The sequence below is a fragment of the Dromaius novaehollandiae genome, chromosome 6 (assembly GCF_036370855.1).
Source record: "Dromaius novaehollandiae isolate bDroNov1 chromosome 6, bDroNov1.hap1, whole genome shotgun sequence".
Lineage (NCBI taxonomy): Eukaryota > Metazoa > Chordata > Aves > Casuariiformes > Dromaiidae > Dromaius > Dromaius novaehollandiae.
The window spans coordinates 33,274,930-33,293,820 of NC_088103.1; the positions used below are offsets into that span (position 1 = coordinate 33,274,930).

At 59.5% G+C, this 18,891-nt stretch overlaps 1 protein-coding gene across 1 annotated transcript; it reads right to left on the reverse strand.

Moving 5' to 3' along the window:
* Positions 1 to 10,778: 10,778 nt before the first annotated feature.
* On the reverse strand, positions 10,779 to 18,500 carry KAZALD1 (Kazal type serine peptidase inhibitor domain 1). The gene is made up of 5 exons (XM_026102845.2): positions 18,405 to 18,500; positions 16,772 to 17,372; positions 14,080 to 14,240; positions 12,001 to 12,148; positions 10,779 to 11,559 (listed from the first exon to the last, which is right to left on the reverse strand). The coding sequence occupies exons 2-5, from the start codon at positions 17,271 to 17,273 to the stop codon at positions 11,474 to 11,476; spliced, it is 897 nt and encodes a 298-aa protein (XP_025958630.2). The 5' UTR covers positions 17,274 to 17,372; positions 18,405 to 18,500; the 3' UTR covers positions 10,779 to 11,473.
* Between the last annotated feature and the right edge of the window lie 391 nt (positions 18,501 to 18,891).

Sequence of the window (18,891 nt, forward strand, 5' to 3'; positions counted from 1 at the left end):
GTCCATTGCCCAGGAGACACTCAGCCCTGCTGTTCCCAACAGGGACAGGAGACAGCTGCCCTGGAAGTGACTTCTCTCCTTTTTCCATCCAGATAGGGAAAAACTACTGGAGCACACACCAAAAAATCAGTTCCTGTGCAGCAGACATGAGCCCATCAGGTTCTCCTGTGAAAAAACAGCTGCTTTGCTTCCAAGGCTGTTTTCCATAGTTAAGGGATGCTCTGACAGGGAAACATGTGCCCTGCTGTTGCTGCAGCGCTGCTGGTTTTTGCTGCTGCTGCCCCCTCTCCCCCCTGCACAGGAATTCCCCAGGCCGCGGGAGCAGGGGCCAGCCTTTTCCGCTCCAGGACAGTCTGGAGCGGTTCATCAGGAAGATGGATTTGCACCCCTTCCCCTGGAGCTTGCAGAGGAGCTGGCCGCAATCTGGTTTAGCTCTCGCCTGTGCGGAGGAGCTGCCAAGGCACTGCTCAGCATCCATCTCCATGAGGGCTGCGGGCTGGGAACCGTGGCTGTTGCTGGGAACCAAGGCCCCAGGAGATGCGCCAGCTCCTTGGGGACACAGCAGCACCCATATTGCCCCAAAAACCAGACTGTCCCAAGGACAACATCCAACACGCTCCTAAGGGAGAAATGGGCTCAGAGAGCTCTGCAGCAAGTGGGGGCTGGTGTCAGCCCTCCTTAAAGCCCGCTCTGCAGGGGAAAGGGCCCTTGCAGGGCCAAGGCAGGAGGAATGCCAGTACTGAAGGTTTTCATCTCCATGGAAAGCCTTTCATGGATAATCCTAATGGAAAGGTCTGACTTGAGCCATTCCCAAACTGCATTTCCTTTCCAGGCTTTCCAGCCATTTCAGCCTTGTTTGATGCTATTTAGCTGCAGTTGCTGAAGGAAACATCACTTCAAATTAAACCAAAGGGGAGCATTTTAGCTGGACAGCTTTGAAGTAGGAGATTTTTATAAAAGCCTATATTTCCTCCCCCATTTGATTTTTTTTCCCCTTCTCTCCAAACGAAAGGTTTTGGCATGGCTGCTCCCACACAGCCAAGGGAAGGGCTGCGACTCCCACCTAGGGGCAGCTTCCCTCATTTAACCAAACAGTCCCTCCCCAAGGATGAAGCCATGGTTTTGGTACAAGCAGCTGAACCCAGGTTCAACCCCTCCTTAGAACCCAGCAGCAAGACAGCAGGTTTAAAGCAAAACCATCCCCATGCCTTCTCCCTGAACACCCTTAACAGGTCACCTCCCTACTGTGGGGAGGGTGCAGAGCTCAGAAAATGTTTCAAAAGACATAAGACAAGTTCCTGGAGGACATCAGCAGCACAACTATCCTAATCCACTGCCCAGGGAAGGACCAGTCTGTATCTGACCTATGTCTTATTCACCAAGATCGCCACATGGCAACCAGGGTAGAATGGCCTCCTTAGAAGTGGGGCAGAAGAGAAGATACTTTAAAACTGCCACCGAGTTACCACCTTGCCCTCCAAATAGCTCCCATAACCCCAGTAGGCTCCCATCTCCCAGGCTGGTTTCTAAGCAGAGAAACCCCAGCTTTGGGCAGGCTGGGCCATTAGTGCACCAAGCAGGCCAGGGGACTGCCCTGTCTCTGGCAAGCCCGAAGTGCTATCCTTGGACAGGGGCTCATCTCTTGCCTCCTCTCCCCATCCCTGGTCACAGGCAGCATGCAGGCTGCGGACTAGCATGTGTCAGCTGCTCGCTGAAGAGCTCGGAGCGCATCCCTCCCTGCACGGCAGCTAAACAAGCCAAGACAATTAAATGTGCCATTTGATGGCTGCCTGGCAGAACTGGAGTCTCTCTCTCTTTTAATAAAAGGCCTCTTTCCCAAAGTCGCTCCGGCTGTACAGAAAGCCGCTGCTTGTGAAGCACGAGAGCCCTTCACATTTAATTAAACAGTGCATCCAAACCTGCCTCACTTCAGCAGAAGGTGCTGAGCTAACGGCGCTGCCAGAGACACCCTAGCTCAGCTGCAGCGTATTGCTCACACCACAGCCTCTGTGGGTGAAATGCCTCATGTCCTTCTGTCCCTGCATGCCCAATCCCAGTGCCTGGGCTGAGGGATGGCAGCCCTCCCTCTGGGTTACCAAGCTCTGAAACATCATGGCCCAGAGGCTGCTTAGGCCTTGCTGAGCTGTCCCTTGCAGTGCAAGTCCAGTTCTCCAGAGAGAAACTGAGACCTAGAAGCTCACTGCATGCAGACTGCAGAAATCTGGTTCCTCTGGAGATACCAGGGTTATGAGACAGCCTGCATGGCTGCCATGCATGCAGGCACAGCCTGTTTCACACTTTTCCCCATCTCTCTCACCCCTGTCCCTCTGCCCAGGGAGGCACAACCTTGTCAGATCTGTCATGGTAGCAGATGGCCATCCCTTCATGTCCCTGGTCTGGGCCCACAAAAGCACCAACACTAACCTTCAGCCAGGCCCCCTCACCATGGCCACCCCACCACAGCTCAGTACTCTTCCACCCAGAGCAGCTCCCGAGCCCGACGCACAGCCAGCACCGGCTTCTGCCTGTCACCAGCTCTGGTCCTCATCAGGGCAAAGAGGGGAAATACCCTGCTCTTGCCCATGGCAGATAAGAGAGATGGATAAGGGTGGGGGCAGAGGGGAAGTCCTGCACTTGGGTAGCTTTTCAGAAGAGCACTTGCTTTGCCAAGGCCTGAAGCATTTAACCCTTCCTTCCCCAAGACCAGGGCAAGCTGGCTGTGGGAGAGTTGAGCTTGGAACTCATCCTGAGGCCAGAGAACACTATCCTAACACACAGTGCTTTAGGGCTCTCATGTTTAAAATGAGCCCTGTTGAGCTGGATTTAGCAACACACTTATGGCTTCTCCATCCACTGAAACTGCCCATCCTCTCTCCTGAAGATGCTGGTCGCGAAACTGCTGCTCCCAGCTGACAAGCACAGCAGCCCAATGGCTCCCTGCCATCCCCAGCACATAGACCCACACAAAATGAGTGGGACCACCAGATGCTCATCTAAAAGCTTTCTCAGCCCAGGCAGGTGAAAGGTGAGGATCATGGCATTGACCAGGCAGGACAGACCCAGAGATGGCTGCTAGAGAGGAAGAGGACTGAACACTGGGTGAGCACAGGTGCCGCCCCCCCCCCCCCCCCCCGCAACAGGCCAACCTCACAGTCATCTTATGCGCTTTTGCTATCAGCTCCAGCTGACAACAGCAGCTCTTGTGGCCTTATTTCATGCCCAGGAAGGATAAAGGGCTGAAGCTGGTGGTTTTCTATGTACAAACACAGAGTTCAATCCATCACATGTGGCTGTACCCATAAGACACCCCAGATCAGGGTCCCAAGCCTCCTGTGGTCCCACTGGCCCTCGCCAAGATGCAGTAGCAGCTTTTTACTCATTTTTCCATCCTACCTGAGCTCTCCTGGCAGAGGACTGGCTCCAGCACATGACCTTGGCCAGAGGCTGGACAGCCACCCCAGCCTTCCACCACATGCAGCAACAGGCAGCTGCAAAGAGGAAAAGATGGATGGGAACAGGAGACTTGGTCTGGCATTGCTTTCCCCTGTCTCCTCCCAGCTGTGGCTAGAAGGAGGTTGTAACCGGAGGAGAGCTCAGTCTATGTTTCAGAGGTGGACACCCAGCCAGATGAGCTTTCAGGATGATCGCTAGCACCCAAATATTGCTGCACCTAAAGGGCTGCCCCATGTCCCCCACCCCTGCATCCTGTGCTCCCAAACCAGCCAAGCCCAGGCAGAGTGTCTAGCTCTGCAGCTGGGGCAGCTGCTGGCTGGTGCAAGCACTCTCTAACCCACAGCAGCTCGAGGTCCACTCTGCAGAGGCCCCATCACTCACACTTTGAGGCCTGCCAAGCCAAAGGCGCAGTAATTGCGAGCCAGATACCCCCCACTTCTGAAGCAGTGCGCTCCAGCAGGGACCAGGCACAGAGGTTCCCATTTCCGCCTGCCTCTGGCTGTTACAGAGCAGAGAAGTGACAGAGAGCAGCCCTGGGGCAGAAAACACTGCGAGGAGAGACAGCAACCAGCTCCCTGATAAGACAGGTCCCTACTGAGCACCTCCTTGCTTCAGAGATAACCCACTCCAAGTGTCAGGAGTGACTGAAGCCAGTGCTCTCCAGAGGACTACCTGTGCTCCCCATAGCCTCAGGGAACAGGGTCATGCTCAGACACAGGTTATTTCCCTGCTCCAGCTCAGCCCTCCTCTTCCTGTCCCCCCAGCGCTTCCCAAGAGGGAAGGACCCCAGCCCAACACTTATCTCCAGCTCCCAGCACAGAGGGAAATGCCAGGTTTGAGAGGAGCTGTGCTGGATGCAGAAAATAGACCCAGGACACAAGCTCACCATGATGCCAAAGAAGGGGCCTCCAAGGCCAAAGCCAAGTGAAGGACTCCTGAGCCACTTCCAGCTCACAGCCCTGGCTTAGCAGCAGCCAAATCACGGGAAGAGCATTTACCATGCACAGTCCTTCCTTCTTAGCCCTAACTTAAACCCGTGAGACACCAGCCTGGCACCCTCTAGCCCTGCAGTCTCATCTCATTGACACCAGTTCAGACACTGTAGAGCACCATCCTCAACATCCAAGTAAACACAGAAGCACACAAGCTGAGATGTAACCAGAGCATCTCCATGGATCAGTAGGCCAGGTCCTTTCCCCACCTGAGCATGGTGAAGGCCAATAAGCACCTGCATTGCAAGGATACTCCTGCTCTTTCACATCAAGGGCAGTGCTAGCCCTTCAGCCCTCCTCAGGCTGGTGCCCACCAGCCACTCCTGGACAGTCAGGTCAAAGGGACAGGCTAGACAGCATGTCCCTCCACTAGCATCACCAGATCCAGGTTCGATGTCCCACTCACAACCTTCATAGCAGACACACATGGTGTCATGTCAGCAGTCCTTGGGCTTTCAAAGTTTGAGGCAATGGGATTTTAACAAAAGCAGCTGAAAAAAGTCATATCAAATTAAAGCCTTTTACAATGGGCTTGAGCAAGGCACTGAAGCTAGCAGAAGCTGGTGGGTATTACAGCAACCCAAGCATGGGCCCTCAGCTGTCAACACCAGCCAAAAAACACACAAAAGCAGCCCCAGGTGCAGCCCTGCTAGCACTTCAGGGAAGTCAGGGGAAGGAGACTGCATGCACAGCTTTATCTAGCTGGAAAACCCTTTTTAAGATAAGAGGCTTCTTGCTCTGCTGGAAGGAGCTGCAAGTGCCAGCTCTGCCCAGCCTGGCATTCTTTACCCACCCAGGGCTGGTGCTTGGCTCCATTGGGATGATGCTCATGTTTCCATAGCCTTGCATGGAAAGGGAAGCTCTGCTGTCTAATACAGCAAGAACAAGGGTTGTATTCAGGGAGCTTCCTTTCCTTGAGACTATCCCCCCCATAGCCAGGGCTTGGGGCAGTTGCATGAGCCCCATTTCCACCTGGAACAGCATGGGCAGCCCCCACACCACCTCTTACCTCTCTTCTAGGTGCTGTGCTGGTCTCTGTAGGAGCAAGCCCAGAGCAGATCAGGGACAGCAAAAAGGACAGTAAGCTCCCCTGTGCTTGCTTTTAAAGGCAGCCCCAGGGGAGGGGAGGGTAGAGCAGGGCAGGGCTGCCCAGGTGAAGCTGATTTAGGAAGGGCTGTGGGTGGAAAGGCCTCTTGGGGGGTTCTGTTGTTGTTTTTGTCTGTCTCTCTCTCCCAGAAAGTCACTGATTAGGGAACAAAAAGAGCTGAAGTTGAGACTGGAGCCAGCAGGGAAACCAAGTCCCAGGTGGAGATGTGTTTGGCTCTAATAAGCTTTACCAGCAGGGCGTTTTGGGGTGTGAGCTTTGGGACTGTGAGCAAGGAAGGAGCTTTAACCTGCCCTTGCAAGCATACTGCAGTGGCCTTGTCCTGGGGGGCTGCTTCGAGGCTGTGTCCCTGCCTAATGCCCCTGTGGTCTCGGCTTGGAGGGCGCGAGGCAAAGTGAGCCCTGGGTCTGTGTGTCTGTGCAGCCGGCTCGGCCAGCCTTGGCTCCGCAAAACCCAGAGCCAGCACCCCTGCCTGCTTTCAATGACTGATACAGGGAGCCCGGTGCTTTTATTAAACTCTTTGCTTCCTGTTTTAAGCTTAATAATAAATTGCATGTCACATTATGGCTGTGTTTATTAAAACCCATTGGCGTGAGCTCTGCTCTGCCACAGCATTTGAATTATTGAAAGCAACCCCCCGTGGAGACCTATTTGCTGCAAATGCAGGAGGATTTATTTCCATTTTATTTATCAGATGGTGTAAGCGCTGGGCAGAGGCAGGGAAGTGCTCTTGCTCTTTTCTCTCTGTCTGCACCCCCACAGCAGGGTGAAATGGTGCTATGTGGAGGCCACAAGGGAAACTGGCTCCAGGATGGGGACTAGTTTGGGACAGAAGTCATGGGTGTAGCTGGCGCTCTGCCCCACATGCCTCCCTGATGCTGACTGAGTCCCTAACACCTGGTCGCTCTGTGCCTCAGTTTACCTGTGAGCAAAGAGAGGTTGCAGCAGTGCGAGTTTACTTCCAGAGTGACCAGCATTTGGCTCAGGAGTGTTGAGATCCCCATCAGAAGCCATCAAATTCCCAGTGGGAAGTGCCAACAGCGCTGGGGGATGGGCAGGCTGCCCATGAGGGGTTTTGACCATTTTGCAGCCCCGATTTGAAACACGTGGCGAGGGCGGCAGCCGAGCATCTCCAGGCTATACCCCATCTGGGCTGTCTGGTTGTGCCCACCACGGCCACCCAAAGCCGGTGCAAAGGAGAGGTTCTGCTCCCCGCGAGCCTCCCCGGGGTGGCTAAATGCCCCACGTCCCTAGGAGCTGCATCGCCCTGCAGTGAGGCACAGCTGCTGCCCGGGGGCTTGAGGGACAGCATGGAGGGTACAGCATGGGATTGGCAGTGCCTGCGAGCCCAAAGGGTGCATAAGGCTGAATTCATGCACCTTCGCCGTCTGTCCAGCCACCTACAGGTCGCAGCGTGGGTGGGGGCTTTGCCAGGAGATGGCACTGTTTAGCGGCTAATCACTCCGGTGGCCCAAATCTGGACTCTGGGATGGAGTCCCAGATGTTTCTCCTGCTTTGGTCCAGGAATGGGGGCAGGTCATGGCACCTCAGCTCTCTTGGACACCTTCTGCCCACAGCAGCCACAGAGGGGAAACCAGGCTGCGCTGCCGGGAGGCTGGAGCCATATTTCACTGTACGCCTGGCTGCCAGCAGTGGCCAGGAGTCAGGGCGAAGCCGTGGTGCCTGCCAGGCTTAACCCCGCGCAGCCCCAGGCATGGCGGCCTGCCCATGGCCATCCCTCCAGCTTTTCTTCTCATCGGTCTCATCCTTCGCTCTGTGCTAGAGACGACCAATAGGACAGACTTTGCTGGGTACCTCCAGGCCACCCACTTCCCTCTCCCTCCACACCAGCCCCTTTGGTGAATGTCCCAGCTGGGCCGGGACCCTGCCCCAGGACCTGGCCTCGAGGCTCCACCCCATCCCTCGGGAAGGGTGAAGGACAGTAGCAGCCTGTTCTCACCGGTGGACCATCTTTGTCTTCCAAATCTGGTGGGATTTTGACAGAAGACCACAAACACAGTGGTTTGATGGCTGCTCCCAGTACATGCTCCCAGGCATGGGACCGTGGCACCCCGGTGTGACCCCTGGATCAGCCACTGACCATCTTCGTGGCCTCCTGGGGCACAGTGGTCCCTGGAGCATGTTGGGGGACATGGCAGTGCTGGATGTATGCCACACTGGAGGCAGGAGCGATGGGATGAGCCAAAGTCCCTCTGGCAGCCTGTAGCATGGACTGAATGCAAGAAGCACCGGTGTGGGGCTGAAAACACCTGATCTGGAGCCTTTGGAAGAGCTGATTTAGCTGAATCCCCCCCACAGCACCAAAAGCTGCAAATATGCAACAGTTGTGGCCAAAATGTTTGCCATGGCAGAGTACGGCCACTTCTGCGCATGCCCCCGCAATGGTTTGGGGTCTGATGCTTTTTAACACCACACTTTTGGCTGCTGTTAGCTTGTGTTCTGGGGCTCTTTCAGGTGCTGGTAGGTTGAGCCTCTCTTTTTTTGCCCTGAGCCTCGCGGTGACCTTGGGTGCCTGGGGATGTGTGCGCACCCGTCGGCTGGGGGTCAGCGCCTGCCTGGGGCCGGCAGCCACGTTAGCATTTCCCAGTCCAGCGGGCTGACCCCGGCCCTGACGTCAGCCCGACGTGTGGGCCAAGCTGCTGTGCTGAGCGCAGGCAGCTGGGCTGGCAGGCGCTGCTCGGGCCCCCACCCACGGCTGCACCGCTGCAAGCGGGGATCCCGCCGGAGGCCCCAGGGCAGCAGGGGAGGGATTCAGCTCTGGATGTTGCCAGAGGGCGGAGATGGTCCAGGGCTGGGCACTGGTCCCTGGGGACAAGCTCCCCCGTCCCCATATGGACACCAGCTGAAGTCTGGCCAAGTCCCCAGGACCCTGCAGACACCACGTCTGCTTGCTGCGGACAGTGGGAGAGGTGCCCTCCCTCCCTACCTGCACTATCTGGGATTTGGGGATCCCCAGGGCAGCCCCGACACTGGCGGGAGAGGGGCAGGGAGCCCCCGGCAGGACTGGGGCTGCGGGAAGCATCCGAGCAGCTTGCAGCAGAGCTGCCCAAACGTTTTTAGAGGCAACAAATAACCTCAATTAAGCTCTGTGGCAGTGACCGATTCCAGCTCTGCAGGGATATTGGCTCCTTTAATTTTTCAGTGGCTGCAAGCGGCAAGGTCAGGAGCCAGCGCGGGGCCCTGGAGATCCCGCCAGCCCCTTCCATGCCCCTGGGACTGCTCTGCTCCCCCTGCACCCACCACGTCCCCACCGTCCTTCAAAGCCCCTTGGCCTCAAGAGCCGTCAGCATCCCCTGGCCATAGCTGCCGGGTGCAGAGCCAAGGACTGATGCCCAAAGGCGGACGATCACCCCTGCCCAGGGATCGCCGCACAGTGCCTTGGCATGCAGAGAGCCAGTCCCACACCCCCAGCCCCGGGCAGGATCTGGCCACGGCCGCATGGGCGGACACCGCGACCCGGATTCATGCCGGCACAGGCAGGGCTGGCAAGGGGAGAGCCGGCCCCGGGAGGGTTGGCATGGCAGCCCTGGCGAGCGGCCAGGCCAGGCAGCCCAGCAAGCGGGTCCGGCTGGGCGCCTCGCCTCGCCTGCCGAATCGCGGGGATGCTCTCGGGTTTCCCGGCCACGGCCTCCACCTGAACGTGGCCCAGTTCCACCAAGCACTTTGCATGCAAGCGAGGGCAAATGAGGACCGGTGAAAGTGCCCCAGGTTCTCCAGAAGCAGGTTCTCCACCCCAAAAAAACAAAATAAAAGCAAAGAAGGGACAACGCCCCACTGCCCACGGACGTGGGTCGGATGCCATGGGACCGGCATGGAGCAAGGGTGCAGGGCAGGCAGGGCACGCGGGAGGGTCCCTGCCCCTCCTCGCCATGGCAGACCCACCATGGGCTTGTCCCCAAGCTGCCACCAGTCGGGAGCATCTGCCAATGCTTGGGCTCTTCCCAGCGCGGTGCAGAGTGGGCTTCACTGTCTTTTGCGGAGAGGAGCTGCCCCAATTCCCTCCCTTCTGCCAGGAGGGAAGAAGAGCTTGCTAACAGAGGAGAAGGGGCGCAGGACACCGGCCCCCACGGCCAGGGGCCGGTGGGGTGAAGCTGCCCCCCCGGGGCACGCGCGACAGCAGCACTGCTGGCGGCATCCCCAGCAGGCTGCGGAGCAGGGGCTGGGGCTCCAGCCACCCTGGCTGCAGGAATTTCGGTCCGCTGCCAGCTCCAGACAAATCCCTTTTATTTGCTCATTCAGGTTTTGACGCTGCGATTGCACCGTCTGAGCCAGCTCTCAAGAGAAAGAGGAAGAAAAGAGGAAAGGAAACGCGAGCTGCCCGGTCGCAGGCTGCCCGCTGCCACTGGGGACTGGCCAAGTCCTCCCCTTGGGGCTCTGGCTTTTCGTCTCAGCTCGAGACCTCCCTCGAGCTGGGGCCAGGTGACCAGGAGCCGTTTGGCCCACAGGGAGCCCTGTGCTTACAGCCCTGCGGGTCCTGCGATTGCTGCTGTTTTGGGGGGCAAAGTGCCCCTTGAGTGGGAGCTCTGTCCCGGGACGCCCGCAGGAAAGGGTCCTCCCCAGCCCATGTGGAGCAGCACGGCACTGTGCCGCCTCTGCTTCCCACGCTCACCCAAAATGACAGCTTGCTCTAAATCTCCAGCTCTTGGAGGAAGGTGGGTTTGCTAAAAAAATGGAAAATTTTCATGGAAATGGGGGCCCCTCCATCCCTTGCCAGCCGTGCTCCTGCCAGGCATGGAGCTGCTCTGCGCTGGCACGGCCGCGGCCGGCCGGATGGAGATCCTGGTGCCGCAGGATGGGGGATCCCGTCCCGCTGCCAGGATGCAGCCGGAGAGGAGTGTGTTTTAGGGTAGGCAGCTCCCCAGGGGAGCACGTGGCTTCAACAGGGAAGATGCTGGGGCGGAGTCGCAGCAGGGCTGGGCTGGGTCTGGACTGAAGGGATTGTGCCGCAAAGGGGATGCGAGTTGAAGGGGTCCACAGGGGACCCCGACACCCTGCCGTGCTGCTGAGCAACCCCATCCTGATGTGGGGCATGAGAAGGGCTGGGGGCACCTGCAGGGGAGGAGGCAGGACCCATGGCAGGACCCCCCACGAGCGCTGGGACAGGCACAGAGCTCCTTTGCCCGCAAAGTAAGGCAAAATCCAATGTTTTTGCACCCTCTCTCACCCTTAGAATAGTCCTTGCAGATACCAGACAGTGTCAGCCTGCGTCAGCTTTGACCTACGTGTATATTTTACTAGCATTAATGGAACGTCAAAATAAAGAGCTGCTTGGAAGGGAAAGCACAAAGTTGGTCTAAAAAGGCCAAAGTGTTTCTGACCACAGCGGTGTTGGGGCCAAGGTTGTCCAGGGGGACAAAGACGGTGGTGAAAACCACAAACATCTGGTTTCTCAGATCACTCCTCCGGTGGTTAAAATCTCAGTGGGAAAGAGCAATGTTTGGGCAACAAGTTCCCTTGGCCCTGTGGAGGGAGCAGGGCTGTCTCCTGCCCTCGGCGGATGCAGATCGGCCCCGGGGGTGATGCACCAAGCGTCACCGCCAGCGTCCAGCCCTCTGCACCGGCTTCCCGGCACCCTTCGCGCAGGGCCCCTGGAGGCAAGGGGCAGCTCGGTGGGATCTCCCAGCAGAGCAGCCAAGAGCAGCACCCCACGGTGGCCATGCATGTCGTCCCCGGGGATAGCCAGCCCCCCAGGGTCCCGCAGCATCCTTGGCAAAGGCCCATGTCACACTGTCCCCCACCCCCAGGAAGAGGTTCCTGTGCCAGCACTGTTCAGAGAAGGAGTTTGGGGCTGGGGGATGTCTGCTCCAAAGGCGTCCCCATGCCCCCAGGAATGGCCACCATGGGGCAAGGCTGGACTCTCTCCCAAACGGTGACCTCCACAGCTGCCTGTCCCATCTCCGGGCTAGTAATAGTCCTCCTCACTCTCCCCATAGTCCTCAGGCGTCGTGCGGGGCTTCGGCAGGGAAAAGCCCGTCAGGTTGAGCTGGTCTGAAATGGCAGCGCAGGGACAAAGTGTCATTGCCCTCCTGCTTGCACACTCAGCCCCCTTCTCCCAGGGCCCGGGGGTCCCCAGTGCGCCCCCATTCCCAGGGACCAAAGCCACACCAGGGCCAGGCTGCTTGCTGGGGCCCCGCCAGGCACTGCCCCATGGCTCCCCATCCCAGGGCTGCCAGCCCAGCAGCTCCCACCATATCAGTGCAACCTGCCCGTAGATCCCCTCCTCACCCCTGTAAGAATGGGCTGTACTGGTGAGGCTGGGGGATGCCTCAGTTTCCCTTCTCCCTTAGCAGAGCCCTCCAAGCCCTTCATCCAGGGAAATCGCACACAGGAGAGCCTGCTGCAGACCCCCAAGTAGCACCATTGCCTTGGGAAGCCCCTGGCCAGCAGTGGGAGGGGACAGGGACAAGGGCATGGCGTCTCTGTGCTCACCTGGCGTGAGGACAGTCAGGCTGGCTAATGCGACCACCTCCCCGACCTTGTTCCTGGCGAAGCAGCGGTAGGTGCCTTCATCTGTCATGCGCACGCCCTGGATCTGGAGCCAGCCGGTCACTTCGTATTTCTGGGGGCCACCCCTGAACTGCAAGAAGAGAGGGCTTTCGGTTAGCCCAGGGGCCAGGAGAGCCCCGCGTGGGATTTCCCACCAGGCTGCACTGGGAGGGATGGGAAAGGTGATGCCGGCCCGGGGAAACTCTCTGTCCCCCCCTAAGCACTGCTCCGGGTGCAGGCACGGACCCCTGGGTGCAGACCCCCCCTTTTCCCACTGCCTAGGGGGTGGCAGATGAGGAGGCACCTCATTGCAGGTTGGTGCAGCCTGTGGGGGGGGGGGGATTGCTTTCTTTGGGCAGGACCTCTGTCATGAGGCCCCTGGGGACGTGCCCCAGACGCCTGGCTGTGCCCCAGGTCACCGTGGTCCCCAGAGGGAGCAGCACCCTGAGGAGGGGGGATGCAGAAGCAGCTGTGGAGTTCAGTGTGGACTGTTCGACTTGAAAGAAATGTTGCTAAAACGCCGGACAAAGATCTCCAGCATGTTCCTCCTGCCCCACAAGTGTGTTCCATGACCATGTCCATCCTGCGGCTGAGGCCAGGGTCCCGGCAGGGCTGGTCTCCACCAGCCCTGCTCCAGGGGCCAAGCAGAGCAGCAGAGCAATGTCCCCTGGCCAGGGCTTTAACAGCGAGTCAATGATCTAATAGGTCCTTCTGGCTCTTGTCCTCGGACACAGCTCCGTCATTTGGACACGGCTCAGGCAAGGGCAGGACATCCAGCCGAAGCTAGGTTACATCTAAAGGGATGAGCTATTCTGCCGATGGGGTGCTGGGCTCTCCCTCCTGCTGGGCTACAAGCCAGGCGCTGCTGGCAATGTGGAAAAGCCACGTCAGCCGGTCAGAAAAGTCTGGGTTTGGGTGAGTGGGACAGGGCGTACAGGGCAGTGAGATGGAGGGGGAGAGGTGGCCAGCCTCTACAGGCAAACTGGCAGAAGGACCTGCGGGAGAGAGGCGAGGTCCCCCCATGGACTCTGCCGGGGCTTCACATGAGGTATGGCCAGCCCTGGAGGAGACCGGAGTCCCCAATTTGGGAGCTGGCAAGGTCCCAGGGCTGCTGCGGCTCCAAGCATACAATCTTCTGTTCGTCTCCAGCAAGAAATAACCTTTTCCTGACCCAGCTGGCCTGCAGCCACATTTGCAGGCTGCTATTATGGCCAAGGGTGGAGGACAACTGAGTTTCCTAAAGCACTTGACACTACCCAGCTAGCCCTGCCTGGAGAGAAGGTCCTTGGCCAGACGCTGTGATGAGGTACAGGGCAACACGAAGGTCAGACCTGATGGAAGGGGACCACCACATCCTCCTGCAATGGTGCTGGGTCCTGCCTGCTTCCCTGGTTCCCCCATCCACCCGACCTTAGTTTCCTCCTTCTGGTCCCTGGCAGTGGTGCACAGCCTCCTGCATCTCTTCCCACTCCCTCTAATAGCTGGGTACAGCCCGGCTGGCCACCACCGGCACTTCCTGTGCACTATATTTGGGGCCAGCTGTGGGCAGGCTGCTGACCCTCTGGGTTTGCTGGCATAGGAGGGGAGCCCTGCTTGGAGTGAAGGGCACAGAAAAGCACAAGGACTCTCTGAGCCTCCTTGCAGGATTGTAGGATAGTTCAGGTTGGAAGGGGTCTCTGGAGGTCTTCTAGCATATTGAATGAAGCCAGCAGGCGAAGCAAATGAAAGGCTTCCTCCCACAGGGAGTGAAGCTAGGGAACTCCTTGCTGTGGGACACTCTAGATGCTGGATAAGGTGTATGAGTTCAAAAACAGCCAGAGAAATTTGCAGAAGAAAGTTATGTTGACATACCTCCTACCACTGAGACACCACCTCTGCCTCAGCTCTGTGGTCACCTCTTTTCATCCCAGGCATCCAGGTTTGGCCACACACAAAAGGCAACCACCCAGAGCTGCTGGTTGCCCAGGAGCTCTGGGAAGGGCTTGGTTACCCTGGGTTCAGGGCTCCAAGCAAACCCCTTACCTGGACAGAAATGTGGGGGTCATCCCCTGGCAGCAGCATCTCTGTGCCATCCTTCCTCCACTCGATGGATGCCATGGGGTATGCGAAGACCTCGCAGCCAAAGATGACATCCTGCCCGGTGACGTTCCACACATCGTAGGGAGGAGACGTGATCTGAGGCTCTGGGTGATGGAGAGTGGAAGAGGGGTGAGAGAGGGAGTCAGGGTGGGCTCAGCTGAGATGCCAGAGCCACAGTGGGGAGAGGTCCCACCACTCAGCTGGTCTCCCAGGACCTTGTGGGTCCTATGATGCCTGGCGGTGCTGGCAAGGGGGACACAGCAGGGCCTGGTACAGGGATCCCAGTGTGTGAGAGGATGGAGCCCATCCCACCAGGGCCATTTTCAGGGATGCAGGGCAGGAGGCAGTGCACATCCCACATTCATCACAGGACAGCCTGGGGCCAGAGAGCCAGGGCCACCTCCACACCCGCTGCCTGCAACCCTGGGCCTGCCGGCTTGCACCCGTCAGGGCCGTGACGCCGCAGGCAGGGTGCTCCGGCCTGGTGCTGGGCCCCCGGCGAGTGCACAGCCCCTCGCTTGCAAGAGGAGCCAAGAGCTGCTGGAATTTCCTGCCCTGGCCCCGGTCCTTGCCACAGAACCTGCCCTCTCCCTTGCCTGGATCTCCCAAGAACGGTCCCAGCTCTGACACGCATCCAAGAGCAACAGGCGGCTCGTGTCCTGATGGGAGAAGCATGTGGCAAGGTCTTTTCTCACTGACGCCGCAAAATAACGCCATCGGCCTGCAGTGGGGGAGAAGGGGCAGCCGTGGACAAGTCCCGCATCGCCTGTCAGCCCCAACTCACACCCCCGGTGGGGCAGTGAGGCTGCAGTCGGCCTGGGCCAGACGGCTCTCCTTCTTGCTTGCTTGGCCTCTCCTCGGTTCCAGGCCCTGCACGCAGCAGCCCTGCGGCCCCAGGGATGCCCAAGCCCTGGCTTTCAGGGTCTGTCAGTGATGCCGGGCACGGGTTCGAGGGAGAGTCGCACAGTGCTTCCAGCGGCTGCTGCAGACTCAGGCATGCGCTGGGGAGCAGGCCAGAGCCGATGGGGCTACCCGGCACGGAAAAAGCACTGGAAAAGGGCTGTGACTGTCTCTTGCTTTTTAAAACTCAGCAGGCAATAGTGGAAATGGTTGACTAATAACAGCAATGCTACAAATCAAAGCTTTTGGCTGGAATGGGAGCATGTTTCTCCTGCAGAGGAAAGGCAGAAGGGAACTGGACAGCTGGGGAAGGGGAAGAGGGTCCTGTGTGACCAGCACAGCCTGATCACCCAACACGATGTTCCTCCTCCTTTCTGAATGCACAACCCCCTTTTTTCTCGCCTGTCTTGGAGCAGCACCACGAGTGAGCAGCGGCCGGGTCCTGCAGGGGGGAGCTGATGCTAACAGCCCCCTCTGGGGCAGATAGCCAGCCGGGGGGCCCTGGCTGCTGCCGGAGAGGAAAGGCAGAGCACAGTCATCTGGGTGGTGGCAAACGCTTGCAGCCAACAGTTACAGCTACTTTGGAGGGGTCCGTGACTAAGCTAAATGCAGGGTGAGCCAGCTCAGGGCACTCGCCCATCTTGAAACTAGTCGGGGGGAGAAGATCGATTGGCTTTCAGCCGAATGGGACCTCTGCTCTGGCCCTGGGATCGCGACGGCAATTAGAGGGAGTCAGCAGTTCCTCGGCTGACACACACAGCCAACATCTCCGTGTTTCAGACGCCTTTCCTGGAGGAACAGAGCTGCTGCCAGCAAGAACAGCAATTCCTACCCCAGCCCGAATAGGGATCCCAGCGCACGGCATGAGGGTCCTGTCTCGGCAGCCCAGAGAGGACAACACCTCCAAGTACACCTGGGGGGAAAACTCGAGGAGACAATGAGCTACAGAAAATAAGGGCAACCTTGGCCACCCTCGGGTGGCAGGGATTGCACTGCACGACCCACACCAGGCTGGCATGTGGCTTCCCCAAAACAGACTCTCCCCTCTAGCCCTGACCCCCCAACCCAAGCAGGGTTTTAAATAGGGGGTGGAAATCACGCCATCAAATTAAACTGACCCAGGTTTCCATCTGCAGGAGGCAGATCTCGGGGATGGAGCAGGGGAGCCGTATTTCTCAAGAGCGACAAGACAAGCGTGCACCGAGTCAGCCCGATTTCCAACAACGTCGTGCCGAAGCCAAGAATTCGCTAACAATTCCCTGGAACTTTCCCATGCGTTTCAGCAGGATTTTCTGCTTCCCATAAATCCTGCACTGTCTTGGCAAAGCCACTTCCAGACCTTTACCGGCTGGATCCGCATGGGCTGCCCCAGAGCGGCGGAGTGGGAAGAGCCGCGGGGGCCCCGCGAGGTGGGGACCTGCTGCCATGGGGAGCTGCGTGTCCGTCCCCCTCTGCTGAGCCTTGTGGGCACGTGGCAATGGTGCGGCGCTGCCGTGCCCAGGTGGACACTGCGGGTTTGCCACCAGGTGAAATATTTCAATTAGGTCCCCCCGTGCTCGGTCCTTCCTGAGAGCCGGGAGCAGCCCCAGAGGAAGCAGCCCTAGCACCCGTGCACATCTGGAGATTCCAGATCGCCCCACATCTGGAGATGCCGGATTCTGCACTGCAGCAGGGAGGGGATGCTTCCCCAAGACATAAGCTTCCCTCCCACTGCCCCGACAGCTCCGGTCGCTACCTGACTCGCAGGGGCCCTCATGAGCCACAGTGAGGTTGGTGTCCGGGTGGGCACGGGCCACCTCCAGGAACCTGCAGATCTGGGTGTAGGTTTTCCCGTCGGAGCCGCACAGGGCTGAGCGGGAGAGGCAGGCGCACTGCGGCTCGGGCACCTCTCCACGCCGCAGGTCCCCGGTGTCCAGCCGGCACTCCAGGTGCTCCCCGCACTTGCCGTAGAAGTGGTTGGTGTTGTCCAGGTCACAGATCTGTCCCTCCAGGTTGGCGCACTCCCAACAGCAGTCGCAGGCGTCCCGCACTGTGCCAGCCAGGCACCCGCGCGGCACGGGGCACTCCTCCGGCCGGCACTCGGCACAGCCCTCCCCTTCCTCCAGCAGCCGTTGCCAGCCCCGCTGCAGGTAGTCGGAGGTGCTGGGAAAAGCCCGGCCCGGCTGGAGCAAAGCCCAGTGCAAAAAGAGCAAGGAAAACACGAGGCAAGAGCAGCTCAGGGTCTTGGCTTCGGACATCCTCGCTGCAGGTCCCCAAGCCCAGTCCCACCATCACTTGGACACGCACCCTCAGCACTGCGCTGGCCTCCCCGGTTAGAGCCGAGGAGCCATCCTGGCCTGCAAGGAGGGAGGATGCGTTACCCGTGCAGAGGGCATTTCCCATCCCTCTGGCTCCCGGCTGGCTTGGCAATGCTGCATGACGTGCAAGTGTACAAGGGCGGCTCGGGCCCAGCCTCCCCTGGCACCCAGTCCCGCGGCTATACCCTTCCCATCCTGCCCTTCCCACCTCCTACCAAGCCCTCACACCAGGCTCCAGCTGCAAGATGCTGAGCAGGGGGCTGAAGCGCTCACTTCCCCCCAGGAAATTTTGTGAAACCCCATTATCTCACAGACGGCTGAGGCTGAGCATGGGGGAACTCAGTGCACAAGTGGACAGTCAGTGGCGGGGCAGCAGGCCCGGCATGGTCAGACTGAGCTCGCACACCCTGAGACCCAGGGGATCTCAGACCCCATCCCCATCCCCAGACAGGCTGGCGCTGAGCCGAGCCCCTTTGCAAGCAGCCCTCAGCCCCCGAATTACGCCCCAGCCGCCTTCCCCGGGCTGGGGAGCTGGAGTGAAATTACTGTCGCCTGCGCAGCCACCCAGCGTGCACAAGTCAGGGCTGGGGAGGGAGCCCAGGCGTCCGGGCTGCCCGGCTCCTCTTTGCTAGCGGCGAGCAGCAAGCCACCGGCTCCGGTCCCCTCCACAGCCCCAGCTGGCTCTAACCCCTAGACCTCGGTGCTTCCCCGCGACCGGGGTGGGGGGCAGCCAGGCCGGTGGGTTTGCAAGGCTGCCCAGCCCCCCCCCCCCCCCGGGGGGAGCAAAAGCCTCCTTGGGACCGCAAAGCTTTGCCCCATTTAACAGGGGCCCCAGGACAGGAGGGGGCGGGGGTGCCGCTGCCGAGCCCCCCTCCAGCCCTCCCTACCCTGAGCTTTTGGGACGAGTGCTTGAGAAAGGCTCCAGCCCCGGACGGGGGGCCAGAAAAGGGGAAAATAGGCACAAAGTTGCTCACCGGCTCCCCGTGCTGGCTTTGGGGGGCTCCCCGCTCAACCCAAGGGTCCCCCAAATGCCCCGAGGCGCGAGCCGCCCTGCCGCACGCCGTCACTTACCGGGGCTGCCGGCGAGGGGGCCGGTGGGCTGGGGGCTCTCAGCCGCCCCGGTGCAGCGCCGGTACACAATGGCTTCGGCACGGGGCCGCTCGCGCCGGGGCTTCTCCAACACGGGCCGTGATGTCAGAGCGAAACGCAGGTCCGCCCCGCACCCCTTCCCTGCCGGGGTCCCCGCATCCCCCACCGCGCGGGGGCACCGGGCCCCGCTGCAGGGTGCCATCCCAGGAAAGCTTTGCAGGGGACTGCGGGGACAAGCGAACAGGAGAGAAAAAGCCACCGAGGAAGCCGCTGCAACTGGGGACGCCCCGAGGAGCCGGGTTTGAGGGCAGCAGCACCCCGTTCCCCTTGGGAGCTCAGCACCATCCTGTGACACCGTGGCTGGGAAAGCAGCAGGAGCATCTCATGGACTTGTAATTTGGGTATGAAACAAGCTGGGATGGAGAGGGTGCCGGGATTAAGCTGGATTAAACTGGTGCCTCAGTTTCCC

Bases quoted from the DNA above. Each gene is read 5' to 3' on its own strand.
- KAZALD1 (XM_026102845.2), bottom strand. From the start codon at position 17,273: ATGTCCGAAGCCAAGACCCTGAGCTGCTCTTGCCTCGTGTTTTCCTTG. The intron at 14,241-16,771 runs GTAGCGACCGGA...TCCATCACCCAG, and splicing joins TGAGGGCCCCTGCGAGTCAG to AGCCTCAGATCACGTCTCCT. The intron at 12,149-14,079 runs GTAAGGGGTTTG...CTCTTCTTGCAG, and splicing joins ACCCCCACATTTCTGTCCAG to TTCAGGGGTGGCCCCCAGAA.